Source organism: Astyanax mexicanus, chromosome 18 (genome assembly GCF_023375975.1).
Source record: "Astyanax mexicanus isolate ESR-SI-001 chromosome 18, AstMex3_surface, whole genome shotgun sequence".
Lineage (NCBI taxonomy): Eukaryota > Metazoa > Chordata > Actinopteri > Characiformes > Acestrorhamphidae > Astyanax > Astyanax mexicanus.
Genome location: NC_064425.1, coordinates 3,224,797 through 3,244,196, shown reverse-complemented (window position 1 = coordinate 3,244,196; position 19,400 = coordinate 3,224,797). Strand labels below are relative to the sequence as shown.

Here is a 19,400-nt window from a genome sequence, read left to right as displayed (position 1 = left end):
CATTAAAATGCTTTACACATGCTTGCTTCACCTAAATTGCAAGCAATATAAACAGCTTACATGGTTAATATTTGCCCTTTACCTTTCTTATGTTACATTTCTTTCAAAAAGTGCTACTCTTTTTTTTATTAGTTTTTTAATAAAATGTAAAAGAAAATGAATTAAACTCAAGATATGAGTAGAAAATGTGTTTAGTTTCAAATTTACAAATGAAGCAATGTTTATTAGCCCTTGGCCAAACATACTGTGTGTAATATAAATGTGTGTGTGTGGGGGGGTGTAAAGTGTGTGTTTATTGAAAATGTGTTTGATATATGTTTTTCACAAAAAATGAGCCACTGCCAATGAGTCTGAGTTAGAAAAGATATTTTTTTGTATCATTTGATGAAAAATGAAAACGGGTCCCACAGACCCGAACACCACACAAGGGTTAAGAAGTTACTGTAGTCGAATTCAGGATGAGTTTGAGATGAGTATTTACACATACATATACTTATTGATTTGCTTTTTGTCACACTGCGAAACCCGAATTGTGTTTGGTAACAGCAGAAGGAGAAGAAGTCAGATAGTTATTCTTTATTGTAACGTAAATGTAGTTAGAATTTCAAGCATTTTCAAGCACTTTCCCCAAAATTCCAGCACTTTCTGGGCCTGGAAAACAGAACATTAAAATTCAAGTATTTTCCAGGATTTCAAGCACCCGTACGAACCCTCAACACTGCAGAACCTTATTAACTCAGCAGAAACCCGGAGAGACACTGAGAGATGAGCTCTGCAGGTCAAGGTACAGGTGCTCTGACTGTATGCCAGTAAACAGAAGCAGCAGAGACGGTCACGTGACCCGCTCTCTATCTCTCTCTCGCACAGCGGGGAATGTTTGGTTTACACGCTGACGTCAGGCAGGGTCAGGAGGTCGGAGAGGAGCTCGCGCAAACAGCCTGTCAGCTGACTAACCAACCATTCACCACCGAAACCAAGACAAACACCGAGCGCCGGAGGTCGCTGGCCAGCTCTCCCCGTGACACCGCAGCTCTTCAGAGTAGTGCTGGGCGATATGGGAAAAATCATACATCACGATATGGATTTTTTATATCACGATAACGATGTACAGTCATATGAAAAAGTTTGGGCACCCCTATTAATCTTAATCATTTTTAGTTCTAAATATTTGGGTGTTTGCAGTTTGATATATCTAATAACTGATGGACACAGTAATATTTCAGGATTGAAATGAGGTTTATTGTACTAACAGAAAATGTGCAATATGCATTAAACCAAAATTTGACCGGTGCAAAAGTATGGGCACCCTTATCATTTTATTGATTTGAATACTCCTAACTACTTTTTACTGACTTACTGAAGCACAAAATTGGTTTGGTAACCTCACTGACTTTGAACTTCATAGCCAGGTGTATCCAATCATGAGAAAAGGTATTTAAGGTGGCCAATTGCAAGTTGTTCTCCTGTTTGAATCTCCTCTGAAGAGTGGCATCATGGGCTCATCAAAACAACTCTCAAATGATCTAAAAACAAAGATTGTTCAACATAGTTGTTCAGGGGAAGAATACAAAAAGTTGTCTCAGAGATTTAACCTGTCAGTTTCTACTGTGAGGAACATAGTAAGGAAATGGAAGAGCACAGGGACAGTTCTTGTTAAGCCCAGAAGTGGTAGGCCAAGAAAAATATCAGAAAGGCAGAGAAGAAGAATGGTGAGAACAGTCAAGGACAATCCACAGACCACAGCCAAAGAGCTGCAGATGGTGTCACTGTGCATCGGTCAACAATACAGCGCACTTTCCACAAGGAAAAGCTGTATGGGAGAGTGATGCGAAAGAAGCCATTTCTGCAAGCACGCCACAAACAGAGTCACCTGAGGTATGCAAAAGCAAAAGCATACCTCAGGCGACTGTTTGTGGCGTACTTAAAAAAAAAAATATATATATATGAAAAATTAACTTTTTCATATGACTGTATATCATGATATACCACATTTGAGTATGTTTTCAGTTATTCTTTGAAAAATATGACAAAATAATATCATTGCTTACTTTTTTTCCAACTTTATTTCAAAGTGACATTACATAAACCAAACTTTAACAATTGAGAATTACTACCTTTTAGTGCAGCAATATATATGTATCAAATAAAAAAAACTGATGAGGTAGATGCAGTAGCATATTTTTAAAATTATACAGGTATTTAAATTGATTTAATTAAAATAAACATATTTTTTTAAGTGTCCGTCAAATAACGTAAAGCAGCGTCACGTCGCAAAACCACATTATGAAGCTTTTTTTTTTTGCGAAGATTATTTTATTATCACTTATATAAACCGTGTTTATACAAAGTGACCACGCCAATACATTTCATCGTAGCCTACTTTATATATTTGCATGAATAATTGATGAAATTACTGTAGAAACGATATTTATCGTCATATCTCACAGCACTACTTTAGAGGGTGAGAAGCTTACCCAGATATCGAGCTGTGGTCCTTCATACTGCTGCCCCTCGAACACTTCGGGGGCGGCGTACGGTGGGCTGCCGCACCACGTGGCCAACGGCTCTCCTGTGCGGAAGAAGTTCGCAAAGCCGAAATCTGCGAGAGAAAAAGAGAGAAAACCAGACGCGATGATGAACAAGTACTAAAATCACCTACTTTATTTCATGATAACGTATTATATGTTGGTGTCTCATTAAATTTAACCCCCCTAAAACGCTCAAATTTACTAACTCCTTTTATGTTTTAAACAGGAACTACAGGAAATTATTATGTAATACATATTTTATATATTTATATATATATATATATATTACACAATACATTTTTACCCAAGTTTCTTTCACATGCTTTTTTTTAACTTTTTGACTACTCAAATAGCCTTTTTTAAAAATGTCCACCCCCCTTTTACAACCAGAATTACTGGTATTTTATTGAGAAAGACAGATCACACAGAGCACATACAGAACAGGTTTAGAACCTGCAGTATAAACGTTTTATATGTCTGCATTACCGCTATATTGTGTGAACTATTAAAGGTCACCTTCCGCGAAAATCCGATTTTTCTTGTTTTTTGTGGAATACAGTAGGTCTCTCCGAGTTGAATGTGTACACCTGCACATTAAACTGTTTTGCAGCCCCCATTGTCTGCAGGAGCTAAGCAAAGAAATCCCCCCTCCCCCCCTCCGAAAAACGGGTGAATTTTGAATTATCTTTCTGCCTACGTAGGCAGAAACTCACAGACCAGCCCACCTTGGCTCGAGAAACTCCCAGAGGCGGAGCTGAAGCGACGCAACATCACCGCTCATCAGTTAGGAGGTGGGAGGCAGTGAGCGGCAGAGCGGTGGAGGTGCGTCGCAGTGCTCCTAGCCAATCAGAGGAGAGATATTTGCATGCTGTTTGCATGTATGAATATTCACGAGCAAAGCTGGAATCCGGTCATTTTGGACACACCCCTAAAACAGTCCATTAAAAAAGAGCTATACAGAGACACCTGAGCACTTTTTTTTTACAAAAACGGCTCACATGTCATTCATTCATACTAGAGACCACAACTAGACATTTTAAAATGAAAGAAAAAACGACGGAAGGTGAGCTTTAATATATTTGCAGGAACAATATATTCCTCCACAGAATAGGAAATATCAGGTTCTCATGACAATTATGTTTTCCCTGCTCACCCCTGTCACATGAACTGTGGTGATCAGTGGTTTTTGCACTAATTACAGTTATAGTTGTTATTTTAGTGCTCGACATTTTTTTTAAGATTATAAAATTGCATGATGTAATGACTTTCACATCATTCAACACAAATGTGTGTAAAATTCTGATTATTTTTTTATATGTTTTAAACAGCTTAAACACTGATGTATACAAAATATGTACAGGACACAAAAAAATACAATCACATTAATTTTAGTTAGAAAAACTAGAAATAAATTAGAAAAAGTAATCAAATATTAAGTAAATAAAATTATATTAACTACATATTTAAAGGTGTTAAACATTGAATGGGGTCAAATTGACCCCAAACATAATAGGAGGGTTAAAGGACTGTTATATTTTCAGTAGCAAATGATAAAATGATCGGGATGTATCATCAAATATTTAAGAAAAAAAAAATGATTTCTGAACTCTTAAAACTTAATATGAATATGAACTTGTTTTCTATGCATTGTTTAAACATTTTTGAGAAATGTTGTCTGTAGTTTATAGAATAAAACAACAATGTTCATTTTACTCAAACATAAACCTATAAATAGTAAACAGCAAAATCAGAGAAACTGATTCAAAAACTGGATGTTGTAAAAAGTCGACTAAGATGTGTTTAATATTTTGAGGAGGTTCACAGAAATGGAAACCAGAAGGTGGTTGTGGGCAAGAGCGAAGTTACCAATACACAACAGCAAGCGAGCAAGCGGTGTTGCAGCATGGAAGCTAACAAGCAGGGCTTGTTTAGCTGAAACCTTAGCTGCTTTACAGCCAAAAATGTGCTTCTCTCTCGTACCCACACTGCATCTCTTGGTGCAGCTGTGCAGCTATAGCTGCAAAAACAGCAAAAGCAAACCGCCTGGCCTTTTTTCACCACCTGGACCTGAGCATGAACTTCAGAGCAGCTGTTTACTCTCCACTCCAGCAAAAGATGCTCCACATATGAGCTGCTAACTCATCCATTTCCCTTTATAAAGCTACGAGTCTCTCGTCTCTCTAATATGAGGGTTTTTGTTGTTTGTGAAGAAGGAGACGTTTATACAGGTATCAATGTGCAGCATGTGAGACGGTGATTCAGGAACAGATTCATTCACATTACACACAGATACAGATCACTTACATTTACAGTGAATGTGAACCGACGAGATAGTCTAAAGTCTATATGCAGCTCCTGCTGGTTTTGCCAGTGCTGTAAATCAGAGTTGATATATTTCACGAGTCTGCAATAAAAGGAAATTACCAAGCTGCATCCTGAAGTAAAACAACAAGGTTGTAAATAGGCTTGTTATACAGCTTCTGAGCAAAGACATGCAGACCAATTCAGATTCTGATTTTGCTATTTAAAGGTATAAATATGTTTGAGTAAAATGAACGTTGCTGTTTTATTCTATAAACTACAGACAACATTTCTCCTGAATGCCAAATAAAAATATTCAATATATCATTTAGAGCATTTATTTGCAGAAAAATTAGAAATGGCTGAAATAACAAAGATATAACAAAAAGACGCAGAGCTTTCAGACCTCAAATAATGCAAATAAAACAAGTTCATATTCATAAAGTTTTAAGAATTCAGAAATCAATATTTGGTGGAATAACCCTGGTTGGTTTTTAATCACAGTTTTCATGCATCTTGGCATCATGTTCTCCTCCTCCACCAGTCTTACACACTGCTTTTGGATAACTTTATGCTGCTTTACTCCTGGTGCAAAAATTCAAGCAGTTCAGTTTGGTGGTTTGATGGTTTGTGATCATCCATCTTCCTCTTGATTATATTCCAGAGGTTTTCAACTTGGTAAAATCAAGAAACTCATCATTTTTAAGTGCTCTCTTATTTTTTCCCCCCAGAGATGTATGTACAATTTATTCACTAAAGTATAATTAACAAAAAAATGCACCTTTAAATAGGAGGTGGAGGATTAGAAGCCTGACTCACAGAGGAAGCACACCCTGATATACAGCAGCCTGCAGCACAGCAGTGTGTGTGGTGTGGTGTGTGTGTGTATGCCTCAGGTAGTGTGGAAGCGAGAGAGAGAGATAATAGATTTACACCTGTGTGCCATCATCCTGTCACAGCAATTACACTCAGGCATCTGCTCACTCGGCATCACGTCCCCTCTCACCAGAAACATCACATCTGACCTTCAGGAGAAAGTGCTGTTCTGTTCATTCTGCAGTGTTTCACTTAAAGCTGTACAAAGTGTGAAGTCACTTTTACGTGACAATCGCATGGCTCAAGTGTAAGATTTCACTTCTATCACTAAACAGCGTGATCATATTAGAGGATAATCAATAATGAGAGAATGAAAGCACTAATCAAGCGCATTAAAGGACTTTGGGTGTAGTAAAACATGATAAAAAGTACTTACTTATTAAAAATACAGGATTTGGACAATGAAACTGAAACACCTGTCATTTTAGTGTGGGATTTTAGGTTTCATGGCTAAATTGGAGCAGCCTGGTGTTCAATCTTCATTAATTGCACATTGCACCAGTAAGAGCAGAGTGTGAAGGTTCAATTAGCAGGGTAAGAGCACAGTTCTGCTCTAAATATTACAATGCACACAACATTATGGGAGACATACCAGAGTTCAAAAGAGGACAAATTGTTGGTGCACGTCTTGCTGGAGCATCTGTGACCAAGACAGCAAGTCTTTGTGATGCATCAAGAGCCACGGTATCTAGGTAATGTCAGCATACCACCAAGAAGAATCAACCACATCCAACAGGATTAACTGTGGACGCTGTAAGAGGAAGCTGTCTGAAAGGGATTTTCGGGTGCTAACCCGGATTGTATCCATAAAAAAACATAAAACCACGGCTGATCAAATCACGGCAGAATTCAATGTGCACCTCAACTCTCCTGTTTCCACCAGAACTGTCCGTCACCACAATCAATTATTGTGCTCTAAAACCAGGTGTTTCAGTTTCACTGTCCAACCCCTGTACTTTATTATTAATATGCTATATTATTATGTCTGTCTTTGTTAAAGAACATAATACAAATATTTCATCAACCAAGTGAAACCAAATATTTGTAATGTGTGAGAGCATCCTCAATCATTACTGCATATCTGCTGTATGTAACAAACCAAACGTGTGAAAATAATGTAAAAATTGGTAGAGCTGTGATTATTATAGGTGTATTAAACACCTATAATATTAAACACCTATAATAAATGCACTGGGCTCGGCTGCTACGCCAGAAGAAAGGCTATGCGGAGTCCATGTATAAATATGTCTTGGTCATTATCAGTACAGTGATGGCGGCACCCGAAGCAACAATGAAGCACTATGGGATGTAAACTGTGTTTTTTAATAAGCTTCTTGTGCACTTTTTATGTTATTAATACCTTGTTTTAAATTTCAGTTCTCTCCGGATTCTAGCAATGAGGTGTGGAGCTACTTTGAGCTGGATAACGGTGTAAAAATCGATTTTTCAGCACAAAACTACTAGATCTAGGAACGCTGTGGGAGAGCGGAGGTGTGCTATTCATCAAAGATTAGTTATTTGTATCATGTTTTACTACAACAAAAGTCCATTTCACACCAGAGTTCTCTTTTAAAACAACGTTTCAGTGTTTTTTAATCTAATTTATATCTGCTTAGGACCCCATGCATTTACTTTATTTTAAAATAAAATATATTTGTTGCACATAACACTATTTGAGAGCTGTTGTCCATCAGAATAGACCATATAAACAAGTTTATAAACCAATGAAACAGTAACTTGTCCCCATCCACTGCAAAAACACTGGACAACAGTAGTACTAGAGCCATTGAAGCAAAGTAACAGCTAATTACCACTAACTCACTAATTTAATGTGATTTATAACGCCTTTAAAGCATGTGTTTTTACTGTTAAGGGATGGTTTATTAAATAAAAAGGTCAATATGAAATAAAATATTAAACACAGGCTTCCAATGCAATGGAACTAAAATTAAAACTATTCAATATTCTAGGTAATTGGATGTATTTGCTATGTATATATTTTATATCTTCTTTTCTGTGCATTATAGACACAAAAAACAGCATTCTTACATTCTTTTTCCATCACTGGAGATAATCCAGGTCTGAAAGGGTTAATTATGATGCATAATTAGATGTAGAAATCATGCTTACATTAGCTGTTAATTTCTTCTTTTAATCTTTTAAAGCCCAGTATTAAAGCATATTAAAGGTAATTATTCAGCAATGAAATGGGGAATAAGGCAGGCTGGTGGCTGAGGAGGTGGGTTCTCTTGGTGGTTTTTATCCTTTTAAAAGGTTAAAAGGTGGTTCAGCCCTGTCACTATGATTTTCATTCAGCTTTATTTAAAGCATATTTAGTGGTTTAACTCGAGATTAACTTATCCTGTTATATGATGCATATGTTTCCGCCATGTTTCCATTTCTAATTCAGCAGAAAAGCGTTTCTTTGGGTGAGTAAATTGCTTCCTTTATTTATTTTTACAGTAAGCTTAGATTTCCAATATTTTTAACAGCATGGTTAGCAGTGCTTAGCGCTAGTAAATGCTGCCCGACAGCGCTACACTGAGAAACCATGAGTGTTCTGGTGATTCAGGGCGCTATCAGCTAGCTTGTTTTAACATGGTAAACATGCAGACTACAGTCAGACATACTCATGTCTGAAAAACGAAAGAGCTAGCGCTGCACTCAGCAGCTAATGCTAATACTGCTCCAGTCTTGGTGCTGGAGAAACTTCACTGAAAACTCATCCTGTATAACTCTGTACTTCAGCAAAGTGGCTTTACTGCTCCTTAATACCTGACTGGTAGAATTCAGACATAAGGAGAACTGAAATTTTTTGGGAAAATTAAAGGATTTTAAGTGCACCTTTCAAGTGAAAAATATGATTAGTTTGATTCTGCTTTAACTAAAGCACTAGAGATTTAGTATTTTTTAATTCTGTAGCGATCAGGTTCTCCCCACACCACCACACTGAGGATTATACCTTATTTTTCCAGGTCATTTCATTAAACATCTTGTGACTCGCCAATAAATAAAACCCAAATTTCAAGGGATAATCCTGAAAAAACAACACATGCAGACCTATTAGGCGCAGTAATACTTTCTTAATTGCACAGGAAATTTGGCAGTGTTAAATCAACACTGAGAGTGTACATTTAACACTAATAAGTGTTGATTTAACACTAACAGTGTTGATTTAACACTGCCAAATTTCCTGTGTGGGTCGCTGAGAACAGGTGAAAGAGGTTTAATTGTGTGTCCTTATTAAAAATCGCTGAACCCCTGGGATATTTAGTTCTCTGCAATGTTGACTACTTAATTTGAGGCCTCCTGTTCGACATCACACACACACACTGACACACACACACACACACACACACACACACACAGTATTTCTCTGTGGATATACTAAAATTGGGCCTGGAGACTGGAGCTTGGAGTTAAGAAAATTTTGGAAAATTTAGATATGACCTATATTAAACATGCAGGGGATGCTAAGCTTAGCTTATTTATTAAACGGCCCAATCCCATTTCACCCCTTAGCCCTATTACTTACCCCTACCCCTTGTTTACAAGTTACAAGAATAAGGTGTGAAATCCTCACACCTAAGAATTGGGAAACCCTTCAGCAAGCACCCGATGCGTTATCAGTTAACTTTAGGGTGTATTTTATTGTATGTCTTCAGAAAGAGGGGAGATGGTGCAGAAATGATTAATAATAATTATTATTGTCCTTATTGTTCCTTATTTTATTCCTCTGTGATGGGGAGCTGAAATTAGCTTTGATTAGCTTTTATTTCATTTAATTTTATTTTTCCGTGCCGCCTTAAATGCTGCAAGAAAAGATAGCTTGCTAGCTAGCTACAGAGACAAACTACTAGCGATCTTTTTTATGGTTGTTTTTTGAAGAACTTGGCCTTAATTATAAAAAACTATAGTAACAGTGCTAATTGTCACTTTTAACTTTTTCACTTTAAAAAAATATATTAACTTTTGTGGGTTTCTTATAGGGTGGGTGATATGGAAAAATGATCATATCACGATTTGCAGCAACAACAAAAACAAAATCAGTACTAAAAAAACCAAACCGTTTTATTTTTATCAATATTTCATAATCTATTAACACTGGTCTAAAATGGTAAATTAAAACGCCATTGAGGTAAAGTGCAATCTTGCTGTAAACAGCTCGCATATCACAAAAATAACAAGGCAAGACCAAGACTGTAACAATTAAATAATAGCAGTTAAATGTTTAGTATTTATACTTATGTTTAGTATTTGACATATCTTATGGTACCTGCTATCTCCTGTACTTAATTTATTCTGTATTACTGCACTACCTCATATCTACGACTGATTACTTCCACACTTTGTACAGTTTTTGTATTTATATATTTATGTATATATTTTTAAATCTCAGTTTAGAATGTTATAGTTTAGAGTCTTATATTTCTTATTGTGCACTCTTATTTTACTACCCCGATTGTTTGTTTCTACTGTGTTTATCTAAATAAATAAAAATTGCTGTAAAAAAAAAAACTTTTGCTGTAATTTAAGTATTTCTCTTAGCATTCAACACAGTCATTTTAACAGGACTGAAGACTTAACTGCTATAATCTCTTGAAGGACAATGTAATTTAGAACAAAAACACCTTGGATGTTGGAAAAGTACGTATTTACGGCTGGGTAACGTAACTCGTAGCATGGATCAACAACTTCGATAAGTCTTTGGAAGCCCTCGTTTTCCACTGTTTGGAAAGGAACCATGTCCTTTGCCAGGTAAAAAGTAATTGCTTTGTTTCTGTTATTTCTCTCCATCATTTACTTACATCTTCTCGTAGGGAAGGGCTCTCTGAAATTAGCATCGTTTGTTTTGGTGCGGCTGTAGCATTAGCCTGTGCTAGCTGTGGTGTAGCTAATCTTCTGGTTGCCTGACTTTTAGCGTAATTACTGTTTGGGATGTCGCCTCTTTAAATGGTTGAAAAGATTCGTCGTGTCGACCTTATTTTGGGAGCCAACTCTCCCGCTGTGTTTTCATTCATGGCTTTGTGCTTGTGAGAAAGGGGAGGGGAAGTAAGCAAAGGTGTTCAGTGTGCTGATTGGTTAAAGCGCGAGGGAAAAGGGAACTAGTTGAGATAGCACAAAACTGCTGTAGTGGATAGAATGGGCTTAACGATCCAGCGTTTTTTTTTCTATGATGGTTTATCGTAGATGCGTTATAATACTTCATGATCTGTTATCGTCATATCACACACCCCTAGGTTCTTACCAGTGATTCTCATAGCCCTAGTTTTGAAGTGTGCATCTGAAAAATCTCCATCCCTTCCCCCAACCTTGGTCTTTGTCTTCTCAGATCTTCAGGAAAAAGTCTCAATAAATTCTGACGTGCAGACTCTTACTTCTGTGATTTCTATCTATCTATTACTCTCAGCAAATACGAGTGTTGATACGTCTAGCTCTGGGGCTACATTTTGCCCCTCCTGTTAGCCGTGTAGGACGAGGCGCTTGATTTATAAAGGTAGCTTCAGACGAAGGAGGTTAAAAGATGAATGAGACGTCGGCGCGGCGATTTCATCTCATTTCCAGTGAGTAATGGAAAAGGGGGCGAGGCTGGGATGTGGAATGATGAAGGGATAATACGGAGGGTTGGGGAGAGTTATTGCGGCTTGAAAGAAAGCTTGAAGGCCTGAAGAAAAAACACACATATATATATACACACACACACATCTGAGCTGTGAGAGGCAGCAGCAGCACGGTGAGTATGGCGAGGGCTCCTCAGATGGGTTGACCCACTTCACAAGCTGAATGCTGAGCAGCAGCGATTGACGTCAATGCTGCAGCCTGCCCAGAGGCTGACATTGCAGGGGTGAGTCCCTGAACACTCCATATACCGGAATCACTCAATCTCGCCTCAAACTCCAGCTCTTATTATTAAAGGGGTACCGGCAGGGTTTAACACAAAGCCTGTACAGAGGTCAGTGTGAGCTTTCGGAACGGAACCAGCCTGTAGTAGATGTGTAACGGTACAATCAATTCTCTGTATCAACCCCATGGTTCAGTGCATTTTCGGTACAGTTGGTGTAAAAAATAAAGAGGCTGGCTATTCTGTATAGCCTCACCTTTATTAACTTCATAATAACAATGAATCAAATTCATATAATCATATTTAGTTTTTAGGGATTGGATTTTGTAACAGGGCTTAAGCTCTTTTATTAAATGCTAAATATCTGAAATCAGGGTTTTCTCCTACTGTCATCATGAGAGGATCCATCTTTTGGATCTTGTTGGAACAAAAAACAATAAGCCTGATTGATTGACAGACAGACAACACAAGTGCAAGAGAGAGAGAGAGAGCGAGACAAACAGATGGCATGAGCGAAAAAGAGAGAGAGAGATGGCGAGAGCAAAAGAGATAGAGAGAGCAAACAAGAGAGAGACAGACAGACGACATGAGAGAGTACGAGCAAAAGAGAGAGCGAGAGCAAGAGACGTAAGAGACGTAGATGGCACAACGTAAGAGAGAGCGAGACAGACAGACTGACAGACAGACGACACGAGAGAGAGAGAGCTAGAGAGACAGACAGATGGGGCGAGTGAAAGAGAGAGAGCGAACGAGAGAGAGAGAGAGACAGACAGTGCAAGTGAGAGTGAGAGCGAGAGAGAGAGAAGGACAGACAGCGTGAGTAAAAGAGAGAGAGAGCGAGAGAAACAAACAGATGGCTTAAGCAAGAGAGAAAGAAAGACCGAGTACGAGGCAAAAAAAGAGATGGTGCGGCATAAGAGGTAGTGAGCGGGCAAGAAAGAGAGACAGACAGACAGATGGCACAAACGAAAGTGAGAGCAAGAGAGAGAGACAGACAGCCAGCGCAAGCAAAAGGGAAATAGAAAGATAGAGAGAGAGTACGAGCGCTTAACCCTGAGTTCACAATGAAGCGCGACAGGCAACCATTAGTTTCCTACGGCAGCACAGCGACGGTTGTGGACAGTTTGAATGATCGGTGTTTCTGTGCTGTCAGAGCTAAACTTCTCAGCTCAGGCTATGGGCTAAGCCAGTAGCGAGTTGCTATCAGCAACACTTTCCGCATTACATTTATTGGTTCTACAAGTCTCCTACAAGTCTGCCTGTGTATTGTGTATTCTGTGTGCGTTTGCGAGAAAACAAACCGTGACCCCCGTAATGTAACGGTTCGTAAGGAATACACTTACAGTTACACCCCTAGTCTGTAGACATGCGTGGCCATCTTTCTGCCTGCTGTGCTCACAATGACTTTTTGCACAGTGTGAGCACGGCTGGGTTGTGTAAACCCCTAAGGGACCCAATCACGAAATGTTTCCGAGCCCTTTCTCAATCGTGCAATGTCAATTATACATCTCCCTACACTCCTGCACGTTTACACAACAGCATGACCCAATCAAACATCCATCCGAGAGGGGAAAAAGAGATCAAAGAGGCAAAAGGATACATCTGCTTCATGCTTAGCGTGTTCTGTGGGTTCCAGTTAAAAACTAAACGAAAAACAATACAGCTCTGGAAAAATAATGAAGAGAGCACTTCAGTTTCTGAATCAGTTTCTCTGATTTTGATATTTATAGGTTTATGTTTAAGTAAAATTAACATTGTTGTTTTATTCTACACATTTATCCCAAATTCCCAATAAAAATATTGTAATTCAGAGCATTTATTTGAGGAAAATGAGAAATAGCAAAAAGACGCAGAGCTTTCAGACCCCAAATAATTCATATTCAAGTTCATATTCATAAAGTTTTAAGAGTTCAGAAATCAATATTTGGTGGAATAACCCTGGTTTTTAATCACAGTTTTTTCATGCATCTTGGCATCATGTTCTCCTCCTCCACCAGTCTTACACACTGCTTTTGGATAACTTCATGCATTCAGTAAGTACTATACGGAAGACATAAGAGTGCATTGTATCTTATCACTAGTGCTATTGCTTTGAAGTACTTCTTTCTGGTTAATCGACTACTTGTTTTCTTTAAGGTCTAATGATTATATTATGATATTTATCCAACTATTTAGAATATACATCTGTAGTTTGATTGCTTTGTATTGTGTACATAATGCATTTTAAATAATAGACCAATATCTATTATTATCAATTGCAAATAGGCCTGTCACTTCAGCATTTTTTTGTTTTAGAAATTACTGCGATAAATGATATTATTGTCATTTTAAGATCATTTTAATTTAAATGTCAGTGACTTAATGATAATAGTTTAGCATAGCAAAGCATTTACACCCTTACAACAAAAAGTTTAACCCCTTAACGCCTGTTGTTGCAAATATGCGACTAACCGTTTGATTCAATCAACCTGCCAAGATAGCGCCTGCATTCCCCCAATGCCTGTTAGTGCATATTCGCCACGGACCTAGGAACCTTTGACAATTTACAATTCAAATGAATCTAGAATTCAAATTAATGAAATGTTTCCTGTAATATTTGTGTATATTGTGTTGGTGACAGTAATTGGTGTTATTTATTATTGAATGCCTGCTGTTGGGTGCATAAATAAAACATTGATTTTTCACTGTTATATTACTCTGTTATTGTTATCTTAGTATGGACCATTATGTCTGCTGTAGCAAATTTGCAACATACCAAATTTACCCCAAATAGACCATATTGCCTGTTGTTGCAAATTTGCAACATACCAAAATTTCTATTTATTTTTGTGCAAAAGTGAAATTAATAATCTCAACAATATTTACTATCTACTTAAAGGTAAAACACACATGAAACATTTTTTCATATACAGCTACATTAATTCAGGCGTTAAGGGGTTAAATAATCATAGTTTCCTTTACCTAGAGAAGTAAAGGAACTGTGTGTATGAAGTTTTTTTTTTTACAGCATGACTGGCTAAAATACTGTTTTTTTTTTGTTTTGTTTTTTTACCATTTTCAGTTACCATTTCAAAGCTTTTCCCCCTCACTATCATTTATTTTTATTTTTATTTCTTTTTTTTTTCCATGAATGGTTCACTATCAGTTATTATGAAACACATAACACAGAATATGTATGTGTGTGTGTGTGTGTGTGTGTGTGTGTGTGTTTGCATGTTCAGGGTTGGTTAAACACCATCAGAGGGTCTAGTGCTAAGTTTAACCTCCTCCGTCAGTCCCTCACACAGATATGCTGCTCTTTCAAACTAAAGATAAAAGGCTTATCCACTCGCGTGACCTTTCTCTGTGTGTCCACGACTCTCGCGCACTTCTGAAGGGCTGGCGTAGCTTCAGAGAGAGGGTCAAAGGAGAGGGGACCTTTGGGAGAGCCTGGTGGAATACCCCCCCCCCCCCTCTGTTGATCTGTAAATGGCCACTGCACTTTTAACTGAATAAAACATTAGGCCTGTGGCAAACCTACACACACACACACACACACACACACACACACACACGCACAAACACACACACACACGTGCAAAAAAATGCACATGCACATACGTACACACACACACGCACTTCAGCCCGACTGAGATAACTGTCTGGCCTCTAGGAGTGTCACTATTGATTATATTTGTAAGCAAGAAAAATAGTGATAATTTCTTTAATTAACTGAATAAACAGAGTTTAAGCCAAATAAACATACAATTATTATGCAAACACAAATATTCCAAAATAAAAAAGATGCATGGAAAAAATTTAAAATGCATAAAAAGAATCTCCATAAGAAACAAATAGCAATACAACAGGACACTATGAATTAGTCAGACATTGATTGAGCTTAAACCTTTCAGACTCTGCATCAATTACAATGGACATCATGTATTTATATTTATTTTAAAAGCTATTTTCTTTATTTTAATGTAAAAAGTTTATAACTAAACCAATGAAACAGTAGCTTGGTTCCACCCACTGTAAACAAAACACTGGGAAAGCAGTAGTAGTAATAGAGCCATTGAGGCAAAGTAACAGCAATTTTTTACTAATTTTATGTGATTAGAACACTTTTTAACCATGTGTTTAACTGTTTAGGGATGGTTCATGAACTTACAACTATTACATTTGTATTGTATTAAAGTTAATTGGCTTTATTTACTTATATTCGTTTTAAAGGAGAATATAAGAGTCTACTTTTCTGTGCTCTACAGACAGAAAACAGGAATTCCTCCTTTTTTTGTTCATCACTGGAGATAATTCAGGTCTGAATGGGTTAAGTCAATATGCAATGTGCTTTAAGGCTGTTCCTGCTTTCTCTCCAATGATTCAGACTGGGAAGATGGTTAAATGAGTAGAATCCTTTAGCACTGGTCTGACGAGCACCGGAACGGTGTTCTCTGTAGTAAATAACTCAATCCTTTACATTTGTGATGAGCTGGAGCGACTGTGTGATCCAGAACGAGTATCCAGCATGACTACTTGGCCTCACTCTAAAACTGAGTCAAGACAGCACTCATTCTTAATACTTCCAAAGGTCATGAACGTTCGGCTTTATGAAATCACTGTTTTCATACAAGAAAAAATTTTTTTTTGTAAAAATATGAGACAGTTTTTTTTTCCAGACATGAACTAAAGCTTGGAACTAAGACTTGGACCAAATTGCACCACCAATAATGAAGGCTTAAAACCTGACTATAAGGAGACGAAGGGGCATAAAAGGATTACGATTTAAATTTACAACTTTGAAAACACCATTTATTCGCATTAAACTCCCATATTGCACACAGAAGGGTAATCATTATAATTAACGGTAATAATAATTTCTTTTATAATAATAATTACTTTTTGATTGAAACCTCAAATTGTAAAGATATCTAGAATTAAAAGTTTATCATACAAAAAAATAAACATTTGAAATGTATTTATTTAATTAATAATTAATCTAAAAACAATTAAATGCAGTGTTGATGTATTAATACATACTATTCTATATACACCACGGACAACATTTCTCCCAAATTCCAAATAAAAATAATGTCCTTCAGAGCATTTATTTGCAGAAAAGATGAGAAATGGCTGAAATAACAAGAAACAGAGCCTTCAGACCTCAAATCATAAAAAAAGCTCATATTTGGTGGAATAACCCTCTTGGTTTTTAATCACAGTTTTCATGCATCTTGGCATCATGTTCTCCTCCACCAGTCTTACACACTGCTTTTGGATAACTTTATGCCTTTACTCCTGGTGCAAAAATTCAAGCAGTTCAGTTTGGTTTGATGGCTTATATTGCAGAGAGGTTTTCATATATATATATATATATATATATATATATATATATATATATATATATAGCCACAGGTAGAGATGGTGAATTAGATCCTTTTTAATAATTTAAATAAAAATTGGTCACAAAAAAACAAAAATCACAATTGGTCTTGTGAATTCTCGTCAGGCTGTGTGAGTAAGTGTGTGTGTGTGTGTGTGTGTGTGTGTGTGTGCTGGAAAACTACCAGGCAACAAACAACAAATACTTTGTGATTAAGCAGAATTACAGTAATATCAACTGAGTCCAGCATGTTCAAAACAAGTGTTCACAGAAATCTGTTTGTTTTCTGTGTGAGTCTCTCATTCTCTCTATCTCTCCCTCTCTCTTTCTCTTTCTCTCTTTCTCTTTCTCTCTCTCTCCCTCTCTCTCTCTCAGTTGGCAGGAAAGCTCATATAGCAGTCATCACGAGCTGAGCTGTCTTTACAGCTGGTGAGCTGGACCACTGACCATAAACACCTCTCAACTGTGAGCGAATGCTGTTTGTAGATGGTATCAGTCCATCCTTCCGTCTGTCCGTCCGGCCCCTGCACAGGATGTGTCTGTGCCATCCGCTGACTTCATTACCTCCCGCATATCCACTCTTATTTCTTGGAGCTGCGCTTCCTAATCAAAGCCCAGCTCCTCATCAGGTCTACAGACAGCAGCTTTGATTAAATTCAGTCTATCTTTACTCTTTATCCTGCAGCCGACCTTCACTCCAGCAGAGCTCCAGGACTCTTCTAAAGCCGCTACCCGGAACCGGCGCTCGAGGTATTATCCCTCTACACGTGTTTTACCTCGTATTAATAACAGCAGCATGTGTTTTGTGTACGCGTATTCCTGGAGGAGCCATGATACTCGCCGCCGGTGCCAAAGAGAAGCGTTCTGACTGGCCGGGATGGATTTATAACCTGCTGATGTCACTTGATACACAGCCGAGGATGAAGTCAGGGATCGGGGTTGTAATCAGTGAAGAGCTTCAGCTCAAAAACACACACTGATACTCACACTTATATCATCATATCATCATATCATAGGCAAGAGAAGGTGATAGGACTGTATAAGCAAAACTGTACACAAGGGTGTGGAACTAATACCACTAACTTTACTAACTTTACCTTAATAAAGCCTTTATAATTAACCCTCTTATTATCTTTGGGGTCAATTTGACCCCATTCAGTGTTTAAGGTCTCTAAGAAAAATGGTTGCCATTAATTTTGTGATTCATATTTATTGCCTTTTCTTCACCCTTGTGTTGGGTTCATATTTTTGTTACTCGTTTACTTTGTTACTTGTATTTAACTCAGCAAAATTAAGCAATTTTACATTAAAATGCTTTACACATGCTCGCTTCACCTAAATTGCAAGCAATATAAACAGCTTACATGGTTAATATTTGCCCTTTACCTTTCTTATGTTACATTTCTTTCAAAAAGTGCTACTCTTTTTTTTATTAGTTTTTTAATAAAATGTAAAAGAAAATGAATTAAACTCAAGATATGAGTAGAAAATTAGTTTAGTTTCAAATTTACAAATGAAGCAATGTTTATTAGCCCTTGTCCAAACAGACTGTATGTAATATAAATGTGTAGGGGGGGGGGGGGGGGGTGTACAGTGTGTGTTTATCGAAAATGTGTTTTGATATATGTTTTTCACAAAAAATGAGCCAATGCCAATGAGTTTGAGTTAGAAAAAATATTTTTTAAGTATCATTTGATGAAAAATGAAAACGGGTCCCACAGACCTGAACACCACACAACACCACATTTGATGATGTTTCGAATGCTTCAACTTCAATGTCCATTTTATTGAGGCTGGTTTATTGGTATAAATCATAAGAAATATCAATACTGTACATATATTCAGTTTTATAATCTTTCTCTAAATGTCCCTTCACTTTAGGTCCTGACCTAACAACACAATAACACTTATAATACTTATATAATATTATTAAAACACTGCTGATAATTTGTTAAATAAACACAAAAAAATGGCGAGTAAACTAACTTTGCTAACATGTTTAATTATCTTTAATTGCTGGGATCATACTGACCCAGAGAATCGAGGGTGTTACTAAATTTGAGGATAGCAGAAAGGGTTAAGATGATGGTGGTTTACATTAAGAAAACAGTACCATTTTTATAATTTTTTATAGAAAGTTCTATAAAAGGTCTATTTTCTGGACTATATTCATACATAGGCGCACCGAATTATAAAGCCCATAATGCAACAATAGTAAGGAACAGGGGTGTTGCCATGTTTTCCTTCTAGTTCAGCAGGTCTCCCATTTCTCCTTAATTTACAAGGCAAATTACCCAACCCACTCAACCCACAACCTGGACTTCCCCTATCACTAGTGATGCCCCTGTCCAATACATGCAAAGTCAGAATCTTTTTGAGCTGCTGCTGATGCTGTAGCATTGCCGAGTAGCATCACAGCGCTAACGCTTGGAGGAAAGCGCAGCAGCGACTCGGTTCTGATACATCAGCTCACAGATGCAGCCTTGTGCTG

General features: G+C 37.4%; 1 protein-coding gene across 1 annotated transcript in view; it reads right to left on the bottom strand.

The window, feature by feature from the left end:
* The window catches only part of sik2b (salt-inducible kinase 2b), an 85,616-nt gene that overhangs the window by 33,014 nt on the left and 33,202 nt on the right, over positions 1–19,400 (bottom strand). The window contains exon 5 of the mRNA XM_022675039.2: positions 2,475–2,599. Coding sequence (XP_022530760.1) covers positions 2,475–2,599 — 125 coding nt within the window. The remainder of the gene's footprint in view (positions 1–2,474; positions 2,600–19,400) is intronic.